This window comes from Sarcophilus harrisii, chromosome 5 (assembly GCF_902635505.1).
Source record: "Sarcophilus harrisii chromosome 5, mSarHar1.11, whole genome shotgun sequence".
Classification (NCBI taxonomy): Eukaryota; Metazoa; Chordata; class Mammalia; order Dasyuromorphia; family Dasyuridae; genus Sarcophilus; species Sarcophilus harrisii.
In genome coordinates, this window is record NC_045430.1 from 190,950,454 (window position 1) to 190,974,348 (window position 23,895).

General features: G+C 36.0%; 1 protein-coding gene across 1 annotated transcript in view; it reads left to right on the forward strand.

The window, feature by feature from the left end:
* Nucleotides 1–9,353: 9,353 nt before the first annotated feature.
* Nucleotides 9,354–23,895, forward strand: part of LOC105750789 (maltase-glucoamylase, intestinal) — a 48,168-nt gene continuing 33,626 nt past the window's right edge. Inside the window, 7 exon segments of the mRNA XM_031939232.1 lie at nt 9,354–9,450; nt 11,368–11,447; nt 16,033–16,147; nt 16,624–16,730; nt 18,630–18,781; nt 21,468–21,639; nt 22,593–22,692. Coding sequence (XP_031795092.1) covers nt 9,354–9,450; nt 11,368–11,447; nt 16,033–16,147; nt 16,624–16,730; nt 18,630–18,781; nt 21,468–21,639; nt 22,593–22,692 — 823 coding nt within the window.

The following is a 23,895-nucleotide window of genomic DNA, read 5'->3' on the forward strand; positions in this document are numbered from 1 at the left end:
GCTACTACTGGGCTTATACCCCAAAGAGATACTAAAAAAAAGGGAAAGGGACCTGTATGTGCCAAAATGTTTGTGACAGCCCTGTTTGTAGTGGCTAGAAACTGGAAAATGAATGGATGCCCATCAATTGGAGAATGGTTGGGTAAATTGTGGTATATGAATGTTGTGGAATATTATTGTTCTGTAAGAAATGACCAGCAGGATGAATACAGAGAGGCTTGGAGAGATTTACATGAACTGATGCTAAGTGAAATGAGCAGAACCAAGAGATCATTATATACTTCAACAACGGTACTAAATGAGGATGTATTCTGATAGAAGTGGATTTCTTCGAAAAAGATAAGTTCTAACTCAATTTCAATTGATCAGTGATGGACAGATGCAGCTACACCCAAAGAAAGAACACTGGGAAATGAATGTAAACTGTTTGCATTTTTGTTTTTCTTCCCGGGTTATTTTTACCTTCTGAATCCAATTCTTCCTGTGCAACAAGAGAACTGTTTGGTTCTGCACACATATATTGTATCTAGGATATACTGTGACATATTTAATATGTATAGGACTGCTTGCCATCTGGGGGAGAGGGTGGAGGGAAAGAGGGAAAAGTCGGAAAAGAAGTGAGTGCAAGGGATAATGTTGTAAAGAAATTTTTTTAAAAATTAAAAAAAAAGGAAAAAATATCCAAACTACTCATTTGTAATCCTAATTGTTATAAAATGTCTCTTCCCCACAGATTGATGGGGATTTTTTCAACTATAAAAGGAGTAAAAACTCCTGTTTCGCCTTCAAAAGTCCATCTCAAAGGGGCAGCACTAACTTCAGAGGCTATTAATCCTCCTATGCCAGACATATAGGTGTCTGCCTTAATCTTTGGCCAGTGACTGGGCCAGTTGGTACTTCTAATGACTGTACGATCTGCACCTGTGTCTACCAATCCTTCTAATGGTATGCCATTTATATAGGTTGCTTGGTGTCAGAATCTGGGCAACTATCATCAGGTTGCCTATTAGAGGTATGTAACAGTAAACTTGATTCTACTACTTCTCCTGGTTGATAAGTCACACATTGTCTACCTGTATTAGTGACTAGGATATTATCTACACATTCCCCAGTTTCCCACATCAGTATATGAATGAACACTATTTTGTAAGTACTCTCAGGAGGTGAAATGGTCAAGCCTACTGTGCCTAGAGGCAAGGGATCCATAAGCTGGAAAGTAACAGATTTTACCTCTCCAGGGGGTATCTCAGTTTTCCCAGCTGCATACAACTCTATTCTCCCCAATTGTAATCCCTTTCTCCCATCAGGTTGCTTCCTGGCTGGTTGATTGTGTAATCCCCTTCTCCCATCAGATGGCTTCTTGGCTGATTGGTCATGTCTGGGTATTGAACTCTAAAAGTTCTCTGGGTGTAGCATCGGCTGCCATCATGCCCCAAGTATTTTTTGTTTTGGCCCCTGATCCCATTTCCTTGAATCAGTCTATATTCTGAGCCCCATTGGAAGCCTCTGTTGCATTTTGGACACAAGATTTTGGGTCTTGTTCTCCCACCCTGTTTTCTCACTCTGTCTCTATGCCAACATTGAGCTTTTAGATGCCCTACTTTTAGTACATTGAAAGTATTGACGAGTCTCTCTGGAAGTCCCTTGCCAAAAGGGATCCTGTCTTCCATGTGCGGATCTTGGGAAGTCTGCATCATAGCCTGGCTATGAAAGGCATTTGTGCCCACTGTGGTGCAGTGTCTTATGATCTCCCCTAAAGGAACATCCTTGCACAGTTCTAGTATGATTCTTCTACAAACCTCATTCACATTTTCTTTAGCAAGTTACCTTATCATAATTTCTGTTGCTGCGTTTTCACCAATAGTTCATATGACAGCTGTCTGTGGACGTCTCATGAAATCAGCAAAGGGTTCATTTGACCCTTGTGATATTTTTGTGAAGGCCTCTCCTTTGTCCTATTTATCTGGGATAAAACCCCATGCTTTGATAGCAGCAGAAACAATTTGCTCACATGCTGCTATGGGGTAATTAATCTGTACTGGAATGTGTGCATAAGAACCTACACCTGTTGGTTGGTCACAGGTGATTGGAGGATTAACTCCACTTTGACTATTTTGTTGGGCTTGTATCCTACAGAATTCATTATATTGAGAAAGCCACAACAAGTTTTATCCAGGTTCTAAACATGTCCTTGCTATAGATTTCCAGTCACTAGGAGTTAAGACTTCATAAGACAAATTCTGTAATAACATCTTAAGATAAGATGATCTAGCCTCATAAAGATTGCAAGCCTTTTTCAAGTCTTTGAGGATTTCTAGATCAAAAGGAGCATATTTTCTACTTTCTTGACCTAAAGAATTAAATTGTTGAATCACAGGATACATTTTTATTCTCAAACCAGCTGTATTCTGCCCTTCTTCTGTGGCTTTAAGAAGTGTCCTGCAATGGAGTCATAGGAGGGGGTGATTGCTGGGGGGGAGGTGCTGGTGGTATCACTGCCCCTCCCACTACTCCTCCTTCCTTCACCCAGGAAGGTGAAGTTAATAGGGGATGGTCAACAGCCTGCTGGGGTATAGATGGGGTTAAAACTGGACTGTGAGAGTGAGAATCACTAGGTCCTTCAAGTTCATTTAACTTCTGATGCCCTCTGCCAATATTTCCACTAATCTCTCCTTTCTCTTCCTCTTTCTTCTCACACTTCCTCATCTGGCTGTTCTTAAAACTTTTCTTTTTTCTATAACTTGCCAGATTCTTTAAGACCAATTGTATTAAGTTGTACATATAGAATGCTTCCTTAGAAATTGAATCAGGACCATTATTATTATAATATTCACATAGTTGATCTCCTGCTAGTTTCCAATTATCTGCCTCTATTTCTTCTTCCTTGAAGAACCAAGGGGACTTACATTCTAATGTATCCACAAATCCATCAATCTGCTCCCAAGTTACAATTAAACCCTGTCTCTTTATCAGTCTGAGTATGCTTCCTGTAGATCTCCTTTGGGGTGGGGTTGGGGGTGTGGGAGAATCTTTTCCTATATCTGCCCCATTTCAGCTAGAAAATGAGAGTTTTTATTTAGCTCTTAATAAAGTAAGTTCCCTGTTTGTCTATTAAAATACTCACCCTATTTCCTGGACACCTGGGACTTCTTCAGTGAAAGTAGGGTCCTTGGTTCATACGTTGAGAACCGAAATGTGAAGTCCAAGCTAGCTCCCTGGAGGCCTCAAAATCAGCCAGAGTCAGGATAAGCAAAAGTCCTTGGTCTTTAGGGGGAGGAGTGAAGGAGATGGACAAAACTGCCAGGAGTTTTGCCAAGGATCTAGAATTCAGAATCCCCACACTTTTCTCCTCTCAATCCTGTGGCCAAGTGAAATTCTCTCACCTCTCTCACTCCACCCTCTAATCCCTCCTACTATTATCTATATACACCAACAGATGGAGCAAGCATGGAATAGTGAGAAGGCTCATTTTTTCAAACATATGCTAATAGAGTATTGGCCAAGGGATAATTAGCATTAAGTGCTTGGTTGTATGATTCAAGCACAACTTTTAAGAGTTTCAGTCCTTTACACATATCCTTTGACCATTTATCAGTTGGAGAATGGCTTGATTTCTTATAAATTAGAGTCAATTCTCTATATATTTTAGAAATGAGGTCTTTATCAGAACCTTTAACTGTAAAAATGTTTTCCCAGTTTATTGCTTCCCTTCTAATCTTGTTTGCATTAATTTTGTTTGTACAAAAGTTTTTTTTAACTTAATATAATCAAAATTATCTATTTTGTGATTAATAATGGTCTCTAGTTCTTCTTTGGTCACAAATTCCTTCCTCTTCCACAAGTCTGAGAGGTAAACTATTCTATGTTCTTCTAATTTATTTATAATCTCATTCTTTATGCCTAAATCATGAACCCATTTTGATCTTATCTTGGTGTATGGTGTTAAGTGTGGGTCCATGCCTAGTTTCTGCCATACTAATTTCCAGTTTTCCCAGCAGTTTTTGTCAAATAGTGAATTCTTATCCCAAAAGTTGGGGTCTTTGGATTTGTCAAACATTAGATTGCTATAGTTATTGGCTATTTTGTCCTGTGAACCTAACCTATTCTACTGATCAACTAATCTATTTCTTAGCCAATACCAAATGGTTTTGGTGATCGCTGCTTTATAATATCGTTTTAGATCAGGTACAGCTAGGCCACCTTCATTTAATTTTTTTTTTTCATTAGTTCCCTTGAAATTCTTGATGATAAGGTCTAATTTTCAAGACACATTAGGAACCAATTAAAACTTATAATAAATACCATTCCTCAATTCACAAATGGTCTAAGGATATAAACATGTAATCTTAAGAGCAGAAACCCCAGACTGTCTGGCAATATGAAAAATATACTCTAAAGTAGTATTAGAAAAATGCAAATTAAAACATTACTGGTATTTCTCATACTCATCAAATTGACAATAATAATAAAGAAAAGTGAGAAATGTTAGAAGGACTAAAGTAAAACAGGCACTGGTAAAACCAGCATTATTGATGGATTTGGGAATGGATACAACAATTCTTAAAAGCAATGAGAATGGTAAATATTTTTAAGTTTATAGCATATGCCAACTGGTTAAAGGATCCCCAGACATCATAATATAGAGATGAACATGTTGATTTAGCCAGGGAGGAAGTCAGAGAGGACTTGGATTCAAAATCCTACTTCTGATTCCATCTTTGTGTCTTTAGGCAAATTGCTTCCCCTCTGTACCTCATTTTCCTCACATATCAATCAATGAACATTTATTTAGAGGTTACTATGTGCCAAATCCTATACTAAGCAAGGGGAGCACAGAGACAAGAATGAAATTTACCTGCCTTCCAGGAGTTTTCATTATAACAGGAAGTAAAATAGGGAGCCTCTATGGTTTTTTTCCCATTCTAGATATAAGATGATGGTGATGGACTCCTTGATGTTTTGTTAAGAATTGACTGAGAGAGCTTGAATTACTTTAAACAATCAGGAAACCAAGCTACTCCTTGGGGCAAGCAGGGAGGAGCATTGACAGAATTATCTCTTAATTCTTAAGTAGAACTTTTGTTCTTTGCATTGAAAAATTGCACAGTTACCATATCCAATCAGAAGGCTAAATTATAATGTCAACCTTTGAGGATATTTTTCCCTTATAAAAGAAGCTACTTGTACCTCAATCTCCACTAAACTCCATTTTTAGGAATTTAGCCCTCTTTATGGCATCAAGGGTTCATTAGGAACCAACCCCCTTATGGCAGCAAATTCATTAGGACTTAGTTTGCCTAATGGTGTCTTCCCCCTAATAAATGGCAAGTTCTGTTAGGGAGTTTGGCTCCACTTTTTCTCTTTGTTAATTACTAATCTCCCTTTATTCTGCTAGTCAATGGCATACTAATAAAATCTTTGCCTCTTGATTTAGAGAAAGTCTAAGACCACAAATTCTTTTGAGACATTCACAATACCAGCCTGAGACTCCAACATACTTTTGAGGTCCAAATACTTTCTCTCCAACATTTGAAGACCATGGATAGTCTGAAACCCTAATATATTTTGGGGTTCAGTACTTTTGAACATCTGTTTGCCATTTGGTGGTTTTTATAGGGAGAATCTGGCTGCACTCCTATACCCCATCATTGGTATTTTCTATGAATCATTTTGCTAGGTGCTGGAACAGGTGTAAAATTTACCTGCCTTCAATCTAGTAGGAGAATATACCCATATAACTTACATAAAATTATACACACACACACACACACACACACATATATATATATATATACATATATATATATATATATATATTTGTATATGTGTATATATAAATAAAAAAAGGGCCTGAATTCTATTTAAAGTAAAAATTAACGTCATTACCATTTTAGTAATCTGAATTTGAATTTGAGTTTGAAAATTAGATAGGGGTTCAAAAAGAAGAAAGTAGTCATTGAAAGCACTGCGGTCAGAGTACACAAAGGCAGGAAGACAAAGCCTTTTGTGGAGAGTTCTGCACTTTCCTCCAATTACCAGCTTTCAAGGGCAATAAGGTGATGATAGTACTGGGGTTGGGCCTCATCAGCTGTTATTCTTTCTTACCACTTCCTGAGGAGCTGGAAAAGAGAAGCCAGAAAGGAAACAGACAGGGATAGGAGGTATGTAATTTTGTTTTCGTTAAGTATTTTGCTGCCCACCCCCCTTTTTAAATTATGTCACACTTTCCCTATTCTGATACATCAACTATCTGATCTTTTAAAGGGGCAGACATCTTTTCCTTGTCTTAATTCCACTGTCCTTGGAATAAACAAAATAGAACTTGGAGTTTGGGGATCCTGAAAAAATAAGAAATATTTGCATGTTTAGCAGTCCCAGAAGAAACTAGACTTATTTATTTTTAGATTTAAGTTATAGGATCATCAATTTAAGTAATGGAAATCGGGTATCGTCAGAAATTCTAAACCTCTCATTTTAGAATATAGAAACAAAGACATAGAATAAAGTTAAGGGATTTGCCTACATTAAATAGCTGAAGTGCTGTAGAATCAATGTCTTGGGTGGGAGGAGATTAGGCCTTTTCTGATTTGTCACATCCAAGGGGTTCAGGCTATGTGGACATTAAACACAGGGAATACAAATGTGCTGTGGTTAAGGGGCATATTGAATTTCTGATTTAAAGGACACCATGAAATACCTACCACTCCCATCCTCTAAAGCTCCTCCATTAGAGACTCATTTCTTTGGAGCTTAAAGGTTTTGAAACATTTGAGACAATCTTTATTAAACTGAGGTTCCTAAACTTTTGTGTATGTATGTGAGGGATCATTTTGGCAGTCACAGGTGCTGCTGATAATTGTGGGCGTTTGCTGCTAACATTCATTATTGGAGGTAATGTCGATTGCAGTTCAAGGAAAAAGGTAAGGCCTCTAAAATACAGAATTTTCAGAGATGGAGGTTGGATAGATGGATTTTTAGTACCTAAAAATCCCTCCTTTCCCCCCCCCTAATCATTGATTATTAGGTGAAAAATACAAACTAACACAATCTTTTAAAGTAAACAAAATATTTAAGGAAAGAAGTATTTCTCTTCCCAACCTCTGTCCAATTTCACAAGACCCATTGACTGCCTATGGACCCTATATTAAAAACTCCTGCCCTGGGAGAAATAACCTTTTATGAAGACAGTGTAAAAAAGAATTTTAGAATGAAAATTGGGAGGTCTTAGGAACCATTTATAGGCTCTAATGATAAATGGGTGTCTCTAATAGCTGAACCTCTAATTAGGAGAATGAGTATCTCAGAACCTAATCTTAGGAAACAATAAGGAACTTCTACTGTGTATCAGACATAGGGATACAAAGACAAATGTAAAAATACTAGCCTTCAAGGTGCTTGCATTCTGCTGACAGGGGAGGGAACATTTATTAGTGGAGCAAGTATGCCCAATGACAAAATCATAGATCCTTGAAATATGTGGTACAAGAACAATTCCACTTGTTGATATGTTAAATATTACCATAGGTAGTATCCTTTCAGTTAAAAATGTCACATACAGTGTTTGTTATTTCAGATGTGATTGTACAAATGGCTGAGACCAAGGCAAAGAAAATGAAAAAAATGGGAGAGAAGAAAAATGAAAATGGAAGAGTTAGGGAATAGAATGCAGTGGAAAGAATGGAGACAACACTTCTTTAGGAGCTGATATTTGAGAAAGGGAGAAATTTCCACTGTCCAAAAAAAAAAAAAAAAAAATGATTATTTTTATTTTAGTGCAGGAGGTCTTAACCTGGAGTCTATGATGTTTAAAAAAAAAAAAAAAAAACAATCTGAACATTGTATTTCAATATAATTGGCTACCTTTATAGTCAGAGTTAGTTGATTTTATTCACTTAAAAACATTCTGAGAAGGGTTTCATAGGCTTCATCAGATAAGCAAATTTTTTCTAGGATAAGAAAAAAGGTTTAAATAATCCTTTGCTTTAGTGAGACTATTTTGATAATACTCTCAGAGTGATTTAACTTGATGCTAGAGCTCCACAATAGGTGATACAAAGGAATTTAACCAATTACTAGTGATTTTCTAGTCAGCTTTACCCAAAACTGTCTTTCCTTTTTTTTCTGTCTAGAATTGACCTTAAATTGGTCCAGTGATCAAGAGCGTTGGATGTGGTAAAATAGACTCAAATATTAAATGAGCTATTATCTGTAAAAGAGCTTGCCATATGACTGATAGATAAAGATATATAGAGATAAAGAGATAAAGATATTATATAGATATGTAAATATAGATATAGATGTATATAGATAGACATAGATATAGATACAAATATGTAAACAACAGCAAACCAACTTTTAATTGTTCAAGGAAGAAAAAAGATATAGACTCAAATCTGACCCTCCATTGAGATACAAATGACATTTAAATTTATTCTTTGGACACCTTTGATGAGAATTGTTATTGGTTGTCCTTCATTCTGGAAGAGGACCATGACATCAGAGAGATATACCATGACATGCAAGTGAATTGGATTTAAGGGAGGGAGGGACTTGTGTAAGAACACCTGCCTCACTTTCTCCTCCAGAGCCATCTGGGTCCTATGGCTAGGTAGAGAAGAAAAGACTCCAGAACCTCTAACTGTGATAACAAAGAGTAGCACTATTCAGAGAAAGCCTGAATTTTACAATCCAAGTTTACTCTTGAGGCAAGCAGGTAGGAGACTGATTATCTGGAGCTTTTGATTTGAATTGGTCTTTAATCTTTAAGATGGATCTTTATTATAGCCCTACCACCAGAGGAAGCTGTTGGTTGAACTCTTAGGCTGAATTCTTTGCACTGATAAAACCATCATAACTCCACAGGTACTGAATCCAATCAGAAAGCCAAGATATGATGCCAACCTTTGAAGTTATTTTTAACCTCATAAAAACTTATCTGTACTCCCTTTCCTTGATAAAAAAAACAGCATATAGATTTAGCCTTTGTTAATAGCATAATAAAATCTTTGCCTCTTGATTTGGAGAAAGTCTAAGTCTACAAATTGTTTTTGAGACAACTGGAGACATTCCTCTTATTGTTTCTTTTTGGTTTTGTGGGTAATGTATAGAAATGATTATTTTGTAGATTTTATTTGTATGTATTACTTTATTGAAGGACTTAATCATTTTGGCTGATTTCTTAATTGATTTATTGGGATTTTTAAATCTACAAAGAATCTAAAATTATGTTAATTTTATTTCTTTGTCTAGTGTTATATCTTAAGTTTTGTTCCCATAACATAGTTATAGTTAATATTTCTAGAACTATATACTTTTGGGGGGATATTTTAATTGAGCTGTCTGTATTTCCCCAGATGGCCAAGAAAATTTCTGAATTGGCAATCTGTTTGATCTTCCTCCTCCTAATTGTTTTGGGCATTAACATTGCTTTGCTGGTTCTTCTGATACAAGGTAAAATTCGTATGACATTTGGAATTTACAAAATTGGAAAGGATTTTATTTTTTTTAATGTCCCTGTGTGTGGATTATGGCTCTCAATTGTAAAAATATGATGCACAAGAATGTTTGTCTTGAAATTCTTTTTACTTTGCATCACATTGTTCCTTCATTCACAAATGTATTTAAATTCTTCTAACTAATAATTAAAATTTATTTGCAACAGTTTTTTTTCCCTATTATTGCTAGTGTTTTTTCCCTCTTCAATTTGCTGTCTATTCTATTTGAGTAAAGACTGCCAAATCCAGTAGAATGAAAACTCTTTGAGGAAAATGTCCTTTTACTTTGCTGAAATTGTTCTCCATTTATTAGCAAATGGGGATAGTTTTGTTCCTTCTTTACTGATAATTTATAGACTTTGCTCCCCTGTCATTGCCAAAGTTGGCACTTGTAGGACTTAGTCAAATGGGGCCATTGTTTTAATTAAGCCATATCCCTTGATGTATCTAACTTGCTTCAAGCAGTACCTGGCACTTAAATAATTAGAGACTTTAGGTCTATTCTTTCATAAAGAATATATATATATATATATACACATATGTATACATACATATACATATACATACACACATTTATATATATATATATATATATATATATATATATATATATATATATATATATATATATTACTTGGCATGGTGTGTGTGAGCACCACTTAATCAATGATTCTGCCATTCTTCTCATATCATCCTGACATGGTTTTTATCAGGAATTAGAACCAGAGGATCTATTAGTCTTATTGTCAATTACTTTTCCTTCAATTGAATTAAGAGCTAAATAATAGAGATAGCCTAAAGATATTTGTTTCAGTTACAATGGACCAATTTATTACCCTGCATATTTTCTCAGTTGCTTAATTTTGCTTATGGACTAATTCCTGTCTGGTGATTCTCCTCTTAGCTACCTAGCAGAACTACCAGAATGCCCTCCTTAGCCCATGCCACATCATGGAAATGTATACCAAACTCTCAATGTCATACATATATAACATATATACATATATATATATATATATATATATAATACATATGTTATATATTGTGGTTCTTCCCCATTTATATATATATGTTTTATATATATATATATATATATAGAAAACATACATATAATAACATCTTGTACATAATATTCCACTGAAAATATTCTAGTTCAATGAAAGTGAACAGAACCAGAAAACATTGTACACAGCAGCAGCAAGATTGTGTGATAATCAATCCTGATAGACTTAGTTCTTCTCTATAATTTTGTGATCCAAGACAATTTCAATGAACTTGCCAGAGAGAGACTGAATAAGTGAATGAATGAGAAAGGAAGAAAGATGTAAGAAAAAACAAAGAAAGAAAGGAAGGAAGAAATAAAAAAGAAAGAAAAGAAATGTAGTTCAATGGAAAGAATATTGGATTTGAAGTCAAAGAACCTAGATTCAAATCCCAGCTTGATTCATTATTTTTGTGATATTAGTTAAATTATTTAACCTTTATCTGGCCATGGTTTCCTTATTTGTAAAATGAAGGGATTGGATCACAAGATCCTTAAAAATCCTTCCAAATGTAATGCCATTTGTAATGATTAGTTTTCAAATAAAACGGCTGTTACACAAAACTGGGCAGCTCAAAGGATTTAAATGATTTGTCTTTAATCTAGTAAGTTCAAATCTAAGATATGTCACTATCTATGTGAGCTTGGGCAACTTTTTTGGGCTTCAGTTTAGACTAGATGACCTTAAGATGTTTTCCTCTTTGCATATATAATCTTATGATTTTCCTAGAGAGTGAGATGATAGATTGTTTCTAAGTCATCTGTTATTTTGGGGGTGGGGCACAGTAGCCATGGGGATTTTTTACCTCTGTTCTTTAACTTCCTACACAGATGTCCCCTTTACTCCAGAATGTCCGGATACTAACCTGTCAGAAAGGATAAATTGTATTCCAGACAAGTTGGCAACAGAGGTTTGAGAAATGGTTTCCTTTTACTTTATTAAGTAGAAAGTAGTGCCTGGTGGTGGTTATGGGACATGAGGAGTGGAATATATCATGGGGGCCATTTTTTCTTATTGTATTCTATTAGAGTTTTGTTTTTTTCTTTTTTTTACAGAGATGTATGGGGAAGTGGATGGAGAAGTAGGTGAGGGCTGCCAAAAGTGCTAACTTGTGAGAATCATTTAGTGCAGGTCTGTGGGTAGAAATTCAAATGGTTCCAAGACATTGGATCTCTAGGAGTCTGAGTTAGAAATAGTTGTAGTGTTAGATGATAAAGTGAGAGAAAAGCTAAGATTAAAGACAAAAATACTGTTGCCTACAGGGTCTGAATTCATGTATAGCTAGATAATAAAATTCAGATTACTTTGGGTATAGTGCTGTTTGGACATGATTGAAACAACTGAACAACACCATACTTGCCATTTCCTTCTCCAGCTCATTTTAAAGATGAGGAAACAAACAACAGAGTTAAATGACTTTCCTAAGATCACACAGCTAATAAATATCTGAAATTAAATTTGAACTCTTTTTGATTTTAGGCCTGGCATTTTCTCCACTGTGCAATCTAGCTGCCCTTAGGTATACTGTAGTGAGTAGAAAAAAGAGCCAGAGGCCTTGGGTTCAAATTTCACCTCTTATTAACTATATTACCTTGGATGAAGGCAACATTGACTTTATGTTTCATCTAAAGGATGAAGTGGTTGGACTAGTTGGACTCCCTTCCTTCCTTTCTCTTTCTCTTAATACTCATTCTTAGGGAAAGAGCAAATTTAAGAAAGAAGATGAATTCATTTTAGACAAGTCAAATTTAATCCTATGGCAGGAAGAGAGATGGTATTATTTAAATGAAAATTTTCCATATCAGAAATTACATTATAATTAAATAAAAAAATCAGCTTCTCTATAATTTCCCATGGATCTGTTATGAGAACCTACCTAAACTTCCCCAGAACTGATTTATTAATTTGAATTAAGCCTTGTCCTTGATGGTGTTGATGGTAGTATATCTTTTTAAAAGATTTAATTGTTGGTTTAAAATTGGGGGGAGGAGACAAGGATGTGACAATATTTGCTTTTCCATTTTAATAAAGAAATGAAGAAGTCATACAGTAAATCTCCAAATTCCAGACCTGAAGTCGTGAAAATAAAAATATAGCTGAGTCAGGATTCACTATAATAAATTATTATAAAGGCCACAGACTCCTATCAATGCAATAAAGAAAAGTAAAAATTATTTTAATGAAATTCAGGTAGAAGCAGTCCCAGGATAACTTACTGTCTTACTATTATTCTTGTAAATTTAATAATCTAAGACTATTGCTTAGTGGAGGAAATGACTTTTTCAACTGATAAAGAACACTGGAAGGTAAGTATACCTGTAGAATGACTGATAGCATCTTTGGGACTATTCAAATAGCAGGCAGATGACAGAGATGTCATGTGCCTTGTACGACTCTCAAATGATTTGAATGTCTTCAACTAGGTTTCTATATTTTGAAGGCTTTTCATTCTATACAGTTTGAATATTATCAATTTTTAGTATAATGATATTAAAAAAAAACATTATTCTTCAATGTTTATGTATGGATTTTGGGTTCCAGCTAGTATAGGCAATAGTTCTAGCTGTAATGAGGCACAATTTCAAATATAGCTTATCTGTTGAGTTCAGAAAGATTTTGATGGTGATTTATATTTAGAGTATAAGGATTCCTAATCTCATAGTTTCCTCAGAATAACAAACTTCTGTTGTATAATCCTAACAACCTGATTGTGTCTAAGTATCCAGTAGATGTTAAATTATTTCATTCTGCCATATGTGCATTGCATATCATTGACCAATTAATTCTATAACCTTAAATTAATAAGTCTGGACTCCTTAAGGAGTACCTTTCTCTAATTTTTGGTGTTGACCCAATCCTGAATCACTGTCCCAAATTCCTTTATTTCTATAAAGTTTCATTACTAGTCATGGATGTAGCTTCTTGGATGTAGCTTTGTCCACATATTGATGAGTTAATTTATATGTGTGTGATCCATAGGGTGTTTTTGAATTCCATTTTGGATCTTAGTTTTTCATAAACTCTTCCTAGAAATAATCTATTTCACCAGTCTGGTAGCAAATGTCTATTATTTGCTCTTTATTTTATTCTTTATTTGTTCTTTGTTCAGAGAAGTCTATTCCATTAATTAACTAGCTAGTATAATGGAGAGATAATGTTTACAAAAACTGTTTAAGACAATGCCCAACACATAGAAGGGGCCTTGTATATGTATGTAAATGCTTGTCCATCCTGCTCTCTGAGAGTCTTTATCATTCCTTTTTCATTTTTGATGAGGAAGTGTGAATTTCTATAAAGCTGCATTTGTATGATTAGTCCTGTGTTTCTTTAACATTATATAGGATGATTTATTATTATCTATTTTGCTGTTGAAAGTATACATTAAGGGTGGTATTGCATGTATATTAATAGCTCTGGATGTTTTCCTATTAAGATTTGACTGTAGAATTCTTGTCAGTCTCTAAACATGTACAATCTCAGCTTTCTCCTTGATAGCTTTATATACAATGTGCCTTGCCTTGAGATTAAGGGTGTGTGTATGTGTGTGAGTGTGTGTGTGTGTGTGTATCTGTGTGTGTCTTTGTGTGTTTGTGTTTATCATTAAGAATTGTAACTTGATCTAGAAAGAAGAACACTGTGATCCAGGTATTGAGGTTGGAAAAATGTCTTGGAGGTTGATGACAGAGACAAGATTGTGTGATGTTGTGGAAAGATTACTAGGGACCAGAAAGTTTGCGTTCAAGTCAAAAACTTGCTATCTGTATGGCAGTCATCTAGTCTCAGAGTTCTGGTTTCCTAATTTGAGAAATATAAAAGTGGGATGCTTTCTAAAGTCACTCCCAACTTTATTTGTGATATAGAGAGTGATGTGAACTGGACCACGAAGAAGACAGGTATTAGAAGGACAGGAGCAGAGCAAAAGCCTATTAAATGGCAATGGGGAGAGGAGTGAAGAGTGTAGTATGCTGACTATGAACCAGAGGGCACAAGTAAACAACCTTTGTTATGGGCAACAAGGGATATAGCATCTTAAGGGGAAAAACTGGTTTTAGTTGGTGCTGATGAAGGGAATTTATTCACAACAGACTGAAGGCTGCAAAAAGCACACAGAAAGGGCTGGGTCCAGAAGGATATTGAATAGGGAGAAATAGGAATCTGTTGAGTATTGAAAGAGATATAGGGACATTAGGGAAAGTGAGTTTTTCATTCAAGGAATTAGCAGTTCTAAAAGGCAGGAATACTAGGTGGGGTTTTGCTAGCTATAGTACAGAAATTCTTAAAGTAAATTGCATCCAAGATTCTAGCTTTATCACTTACTTGACTGCAGGGGAGGTGGGGCCATAGATTATGGTTACCAAGAGGATCCAGATATGCAAGAAGGACTTTATCAATTCTGTACCAAAGTGGTTTCGACTCACTTTATTGTTTCAGGAAAGAGTAATGATCATAGTACTTTATAATGTAGAGGACATAGAAGGAGGCTTTTGATGATCCCATATCACAGATGGCTTTTGTTTACTTGACTGCAGTAGAAAAAGATATTATCCATAGAAATTAGCTTGGTTGGGAAGTACATGGGTGTGTCATGAGAAAAGGGGAATATATTTTATGTCACCTGAAGTAATCTATGCAAATAGCTGAGATAGAATTAAAGAAAGCGCCTTTTCAGACTGAGACAGATTGTGTGAGGCAATTTTCCCATTATCCTTGTGACTACAGAATGAAGGGAGGAGAATGGGTCCATTGGCAGCAGAAGCAACAGGCAGTGGCAGTGGACAATGGAGGTGTCCTTGAACTCCTGAGGCATAACTTCCTCTTGCCATATAATCTTGAAAATTTCAGTCAGCTTTGTATAAGCAATAGATCTCCATCATGTAAATCTTAGCTAGAATAGAATCAGCACCAGGTGCTTTGCCGCATAAGAGCATCCTAATAGCATTCAAAACTTGGTTTCTACCTGAGATAAATTGTCAGTGGCTTCAGCATTGATTAATAAGGGCTTGTAGAGAACAAAGAAGCAAGGCAATTAAAGGACTTGGGCCTGGTGGACTGGCAAGCTGGAGGAAGATTTCAGCAGATAGGACAGTAGAAAGAAAGGATGGAGATAGAATGGAATCGAAAGCAAGCAATTTAGACCAAAGGATAGGGCCAGAGTGTTGGGGGTGGGGAGGGGGGAAGAGAGAAAGGAAGAATCAGAGACTGAAGATGCAAAAAAGCTATTAAGAAAATCTTGTTTTGTTAAAAATTATCACCATCTTTTTGCCAAAGAGAACTGGAGCCAAAGATATGTGAGAAAATGGCCAAATAGTCACTTCCTCCCCTGAAAGGAAGTAGACAAAATCAAGGGTCAATAGGTAGCACTTAGCTGGGAGTTGGTGGTGGGAGGGAAGAATGAAGATAACCTTGTGGACATGGGCCCCCCAGGAGGCTGGGGTTTGGTCTGGGCTGTGTGCTTCATGTGTCCAGATTGTGATCTCTACTTACTCTTTTCACAGGCACTCTGCCACCGCCGCCAGTGTTGCTGGAACCCTTCAGGAAACAGCAGGGCCCCCTCCTGCTTCTTCCCCAGGAATGGGGGCTATAAAGTCACAGTCACAAACACAGACAAAAGTAAATATTACTCAGCGCTGATTTAGACAATAGAATAAATAAGACACAGATGAGCCAATAACATAGAATGAATCTCTCTCTTTCTCCAACTCTCTCTCTCTCTCTTGTATGTGTCTCTCTGTGTCTCTGTCTTTCTCTGTATCTCTGTCTCTGTCTCTCCATCTCTCTCTCTCTCTCTGTCTCTGTGTATGTGTCTCTTTGTGTCTCTGTCTCTGTCTGTCTCTTTCTGTGTGTCTTTTTCTGTTTCTGTCTCTGTCTTTTTCTGTCTTTGTCTTTATCTTTCTCCTGTCCTCTCTTTTTTCTCTCTCTGTCTCTCTCTTCCTCTCTCTCTCTCCCTCCCTCTCTCTCTTTTCCTCCTCCTCTCTTTTTGTTTCTGTCTGTCTTTGTTGCTCTCTTCCTCCCTCTCTCTCTCTTCCCCTTCCCCTCTTCCTCTCTCTTTGTTTCTGTCTCTGTGTCTCTCTGCCTCCCCTTCTCAGACTTGACAGAATTGAGAAGATTGCCATCCCCATCTCTATTTGGAAATGACATCATTGATGTTCTCCTCACAAAAGAATACCAGACACCTAATCGCTTTCACTTTAAGGTTGGTTTGGGAGTTCTAAGGAGCTATGTTTATTAAAAATGTGTTTTGAACAGATTTCTCTGTATATTAGTTGGAGGAGGAGAAGGACACGGAATCATTGCACAGTGGGAAGAATGTCGAGATCACAGGAGGGGCCGCCTTAAAATTCTTCCTTTTACACTTTTTATATGACCTTGGGCAAGTCACTTTAATTCTTGGACCCTCTTTTTTTTTCAATATGAAAAATGGAGGGGCTGAACTTGATAACCTCTAAGTTTCCTCCTGTCTCTCCAACTAGGATTTCCTAAATTTAAGCAACATGGAGACATGGCATGGTACCATGGAAAGAGTCCTAGACTTGGTATGAGGAGAACCTGAATTTAAGTCCAAGATCTTGTGAAGCCCCAAGCATCAATTTCCTTATTTATAAATGGAGATTATAATACTTGGGTAGAAATTTCTCAATAAACTAAAAAGCACTATTGCTAGAAAACATAGTATACACCATAATAAGAAAACATAGTTTCTACTTCTATTCTTAAGGAAGAGATATGGTAGATAGCCTCAAACAATCAATGAACATTTATTTAAGTGCCTATGGTGTTCCAGGAATTGTGCTAAGCACTGGGGATTCAAAAAAAAGGGGCAAAAGATAGATTCTGCTCTCAAGTAGTTTACATTGTAATGAAGGAAACAACATGCAAACAAAGAAATACAAAGCAAAGTATATGTAAGATAAATGGGAAATAAGAGAAGAAAGGCACTGGAATTTAAAGGGGGTTCTTATACAAGGTGAGATTTTTAGCAGATTAGAAACATATCCACAATACTTTAGGGTATTAAGTAGAATATTTCTGAGGCAGAATTTAAAATCATTAAGTATTAGAATTGGAAAGAATCCTAGAGATAATGTAGCTTATCCCCTCATTTTGTAGTTGGTGAAATTAAGGCTCAGAAAAGGAACTGACTTCCTCAATGGTATCTAGCAAGTTAGTAACAAAGCCGGTTATAAAGGGTAGGTATGCTAGCTCTCAAGTCCATGTGTTTGCCACTGGGACATATTGCTCCCCACTTCCCATGACAGAATTTACAAGGTTGGAGCTGTTTTCAATGTGCTACTAATAGGGTATAGTTATAAGGTATAGGAAAAATACATAACCAAATTGTAGTCACTTTAGATTATTCCCATTCTAACAAGAGGGTTTTAGCAGTTTGTTGGTAAATGTTTATCAGCTACCCCGAAAAAAATAAAATGTACCCATGAAATACTTCTAGCTTAATTTTCATAATTAACATTTTCTCCATCATTTCTAGACAATAAAACAAGTCCCAGTATGTTGCATTTGAGAGGTTCTGAGGTATAAATGCTTAACACTGAAAATTTAACAATCAGTTATCTCAAGATGATATGAGTTGGCCCAATAAATGTCCAAAGTACTCTGGAATTTCCATACTATTAACTAAGGAGAAATCCTAGATCTTAGAGCAGCAATGATGAGAATGAGTACATGGAAGCACAGATCTTTCCTGTGTCCTTGAACCTATCTACCACCAAGGAAACTATCATGAGAATTCTCAAAATACTATCATGGGATGGGGTAGAGTATATATGTAGGTATTTTATGAAGGCTTCCATTCATGGGTAAATTCAGAGTTAGTCCTTTGTTCCATATTGAATTTAAAGGAGGCAGATTTCATCTCAATCTAAGGAAGGTTTTCCTAGTGATTAGGGCTGCCCCTAGAATTTTAAGTTGTCTTCATAAGCACTGAGTTTCCCTTTAATCATAAGTTATATGAGTCCTTCTTGGGGATGTTGTAAAAGATTTTTTTTTTTCAATTTTAGGTCCATTCGATTGGTAGCTTCTGACCTTTCCAATTCCATAAATCTGGTTTTTCTGTCCTTTGTTTCTGTCCTGGCAGATCACTGATCCTAAAAGGAATCGGTTTGAAGTCCCCCATGAACATGTTCAATCATCAAATCAAGATTCATTCTCCAATTTTAACTATAAGGTAGAAGTCACAGAAAATCCCTTCAGCATCAAAATAAGAAGGACCGAGAACAACAAAGTCCTGTGAGCATTTCTTTGTATATTGACTATATTGCCAAATCTCACCATTTCTTATTGGAGAAACCTGGGCTGAATAGGGACAAGGTTTGAAGTTTAAAAAAATATTTGAAGAAATTCAATTTTATTATGTTAAAGTGAATTAATTAACAAATTTGGAAACAAGAAGTTTCTAAGTGGAATTCCTATTGGATACTAGAAAAGATATATTTTGCCACAAAGTCTAGTTGGTCCATTTAATTGAAAATCATGTATCTAGAAGGTTAGATGTGATTAAAGACTATAAGATAGAGACACACTGATACTATTATTGATGTGTAACTTTCAGCAGGGGTGAATTTAGCTAAGACCCTTTGATAGCAATGTGATCCATCCCTCTGTCCCTCCTTCCTTTTATAACTCATTTGATTTTTCTTTTCTTGCTTGCTTGCTTATTTGTTTTCTATATGGATTAGAAAATCTGTTCTTAACCAGGACTAGCATAATGATGATTGATTGTGTTTGCATGTATAGAATATTATCTTTCTCCTCTACATTAATAAAATACTAACTTAGAATTGAAAGCAGGTGCTTCTATATGTGTATCAAAGGAGGGAGTCAGAGAAAATTAGCAGCATAAAGAATGGAGGTAGGGAGAGAGCTTACCTGGAACTTAGTCACTAGGGAGAAAGATGGAATAAAATCTATCCTGGGATGGCTTGAGGTATCTGTGTTCTTGAAGTACTGGTTGCTGATGAGGAGATTTGGGAAGAGAGTAGGAAGTGAATCTGGGAACAATATTAAGGCAGTGCTCTAAAACTTGGTATCTTGAGAAAAGCACTTGTTATGCCATCTTGGTCACAGTTTCTGACCTAAAAAATTTCATTAAAATTGTCTTCTATCTATATGATCCTGGGCAAGTCCCTTGACCCCAATTGCTTCAGGAAAAAAAAGATTGTCTTCTACATGACTGACAAGCCTAAATTGTGACAATAAGTTCTTCGGTAGGAAGGAAAAGTTGAGTTACTCTGAACAGTCAGATGGAATGAAATCATTCTCCAGCTCAAGATAGACTGGGAAAACTTCAGGAAAGATCACTGTCACTGGGATGACAGGGATGTGCAGCCCAGCTCAGGTAGATTCTGGGAAAGCCGATGAGAGGGTCTTAACCACAGCATCTCAGCAGCTAAATCTCTCAGTCCTGGCTCAGTAGAGGAGCAGACCAGTGGGGCAGCTTCCAGTTCCAGCTCAGAAAGCAAACTCTGGGAAACCAATCTCCTGAGAAGAGCAGGCAAAGCTATCTCCTACAAACACAAGGGTCCTCTGTGCTTAAAGACAAGGCTCAGAGTTGCACTGGAAACTTAGGTCAGTGCTCCCTTTACTCCAGGAGCAGAGCCCAACCATAAAAGTAAAAAAGGAGGAAAAACCAAAAGAACTGAAATCATGAATTAAACTGGTAGAATTATCCTTCACTATCCTAGCACTTTTAAAGTGCTTTCCCAAGATCAGAGAGTTGCAGAACCCAAGTCCTTGGATTGCAAACTCAGTATTAGATAAGCTAGCACATATGAAAATGAGGACTACATGCCATGTAGTTAAATGTTTCTTTAGTCAGGAACTAGGCTGCCTTTAGGAATTGAAAAATCAAAATATAGTGAGAAAGAAAAACTCTATATTCTTCATTTTAGTCTATACCTGTCAGAGACAGCTTATTAATGTATACAAATTTCTGCTTGGAGGAGAGGTTCAAACTGACAACGTTTCCTCTTATCATTAGAATTATCCCCAACCCAAACAATGTTCACAGACAGTTCATAGTAATTGTGAAACAAAAGAAAACATTCCAAAGCAAAATTAAACAAAGTTGCAACATTGAATACTTTTTTGGATCTGCTCCAAAGGAGTAGGACGGTTATCAAGTTGGTTTGCTTTGAAAAGATATAAACCAGAAACCAGCTGCTTCCTCTTTAACTACTTACTCTATAAAGAGTTCCCCTTTGAATCTGGCCAAAGGCAATAATCATCTTTATCATTCCACTGTTAATTTTGTCACTATAAATAAAATTAATTCTCTTCATTTCAAAGAACCAAGATCTCCCCCTAAACTCAAATAGGATATATTAATATAATGATTTTGATTAGATCTTTTATTTGAGTAAAATTGATTGTTCTCCTCTAGTAGAGGAGTTCTCCTTCTAGTAGAGAAAGTCTGAAAAGGTTTTTCAGGGATGTAAAACCAAGAATTTCTGTCTTTGTAATACTGTTAAAACATTATTTCTTAATATTTCATAACCATCAAAGCCTTAGAGCTGAAATACAGAAACAAGATGCTCATAATAGAATAAAACAAAGTCTGAAAGAGTTTACTATCTCTGCTCTAAATAACCTTTATTTTCCATTTATCTTGATGAAAGCCCATTTGAAGTTATGTTAACCTTGCAAAGGATGACAAATGGAAGGCTGGATTGATAATGAAATGACTTGGACCAATCAAGTTGTGGAGACAGCTTTCTTTGAATTCTAGAGAGAACTAGCTTAGCCAACATGGCAGTCAGGCCCTGGTACATGGATATCTTGATAAATATTGCTTTAGGAAATAGGAAAAACAGCTGGTTGAGTAGAATGGGAAAGGAGAGCAAATAAAGCTTCTGGGAAAGTAAGGGGAAGAAGATTGTTCTTTGACTTTTTCTTTTTTCCTTCCATGTGTGTCCAGCTTCGACACAAGCATTGGGCCCCTCCAGTATGCTGAGCAGTACCTGCAGCTCTCTGTCCGACTGCCCAGTCACAATGTGTATGGATTTGGGGAGCATGTGCACCAGCAGTACCTTCATAATATGAACTGGAAGACTTGGCCCATCTTCACTAGGGATGCCATTCCTAATGCTGTGAGGACTTTATTGTGCTATACTTTGTTTGCTAATACCTAATATCTCATTAGGCATATTTGTGTTTAATCTTTCTATTGACTTTGATGTAAAGTTATATCTATCTCTCTATCATCTATAATTCTTTAGAGGGAGGTAAAGAACTTGGAAATAAGGAGTAATTTGAAAGATGCAGTGAACTTTTAAGAGTCATATTTGAAGGAAAAGAAAATATTCTAATTAAATAATTGCAGAGTATTTGGGTCACACACCATGATTGCACTGTAGTCAGTTAATTTTATGCCTGATACAATACCTGCTTATATCTACTATTAATAAGAAAATGACATTTATATACTACTTTAAAGAGTTATAAACCCTTAAAAAAACTGCAAAATTCTTTCCATACATTATTTGAGCCTTACAATACTCTATAATAAATGTTACAGATATTATTATATCCATTTCCAGATTAGGTAAGTTTAATTACTTATCCTTGTTCATATAGCTAATGAGTTCCAGAGACAGGATTCAATGGCAAGTCTTCCTAATTCCAAATCCATTATTCTGTCTACTAGGCTACACTGTCTCCACATTTGGCCAAAATGTTCTCTAGGGTCTACTATTCTTCCTCTGCTCCCTAGCTCCTCACCAACAATCTGCTGTTGGAAAATTCATCTCATTTGATTGTTTTCTAGTGATTTGTGGGAGGTATTGATTTTATCTGAAGATTAAAGAAGATATGAGATGCTATAAAATATAACACATGGTAGAAAGACTGAAGCAGAGAGAAATACATTGGTTGAAAGATACTCAGGAATGGCTGAAGTAATACAGGATTATGTTTACTGAAACGGATGTGGGCAAGGGATCTAGACATTCCTAAATCTCAATCTTTCCACCAAATTTTTTAAAAGCATGGAATTATAATTTTATGTTGCTTTTGTTTTATTTTATGTGTGTCTTTTCTACAGAACATGACTAACTTGTATGGTGCTCAGACATTCTTCTTATGTCTTGAAGACAACAGTGGTTTTTCATTTGGAGTTTTCCTAATGAACAGTAATGCCATGGGTAAGAGGGTCTTTGGAGTCTGTGCAGGAGACATCCTGCTTGGATTTTTTTTTTTTTTTTGATGAGATTGAGTAAGGTTGATGTATTAAATCTGAAGGTCTTCTGAAAAGACTACTTCCTGAAAATGGTTCTATTAGTTACAAAACCAACATATGTAAATGGTAGCTATCTTAATTCTTGTCTGCCTGTACTCTGAAATTTCCCTTTATTTAATATACTAAGATGCCAAGATGCATAGAGGGCAGCTAAATGGCACAGTAGGTAGGCTGCCAATTGGAAATCAGGAAGATTCATCTTCCTGAATTCATTCTGAGTTCAAATCTGGTCTCAGACAGTTACTACTTGTGTGATTACCCCTTCCCCCACCCCAAGTTACTTAATTCTTTTTTGCCTCAGCTCTTCATCTGTAAAATGAGATAGAAAAGGAAATGGCAAACTATTCCAATATCTTTTCTAAGAAATGCTCAAATAGGTTTATGAATAGTCTGATACTATTAAACAGCAACAGCTGGACCTATATCCTGGTTTCCCAACATTTCCATATTCAAATAGGCCAATAAAAGTCTGAAAGGGCTTTTTGAGCCCTATGTCCTTATCCCCAGCAAATATAACCACTCTGATGTCCTACCATTTCAATCAAGTAGGTTGAGGGATTCGTTTTGTCAGGGGTTCTTTGATCACCCCTCCTCCATACATACATACATACATACATATGCACCACACACACATATATACAATACACATATATTTTATTTCACATATTTTATGGTATAGACTATTCAATATGGTTTATATCATTTGTCATGTTATATATTATATAATATTTATTATATATATGTTTAATGTCAAGTCCTGAAATAAACTCATAAATGGAGGAATGAAACATCTTTAATTTTGACAATAGGGTAATAAACCTGCCATTATGGGGAATGGCTGACTAGGAGACTTACAGGTCTGGTTATGAGATGCCAAATGATTTTGATAATCTGAGCAAAAAAAAAAAAAAACATTTCATTTGCCCTTCATGTCTTTAAATCCAATGCAAGGGGATAACAACATCAGAAGCTACTTAGAAGCTTAGGTCTGGCTGAGGCTGGCTTTGTTTGCAAGGAAAGGTCCCAAGATGGGGACTCAATTCTACTTAATTGAGAGTAGCTGGAATGCAAGAACTTGAATTCTGACACTGCTGTACTAGGATCAATA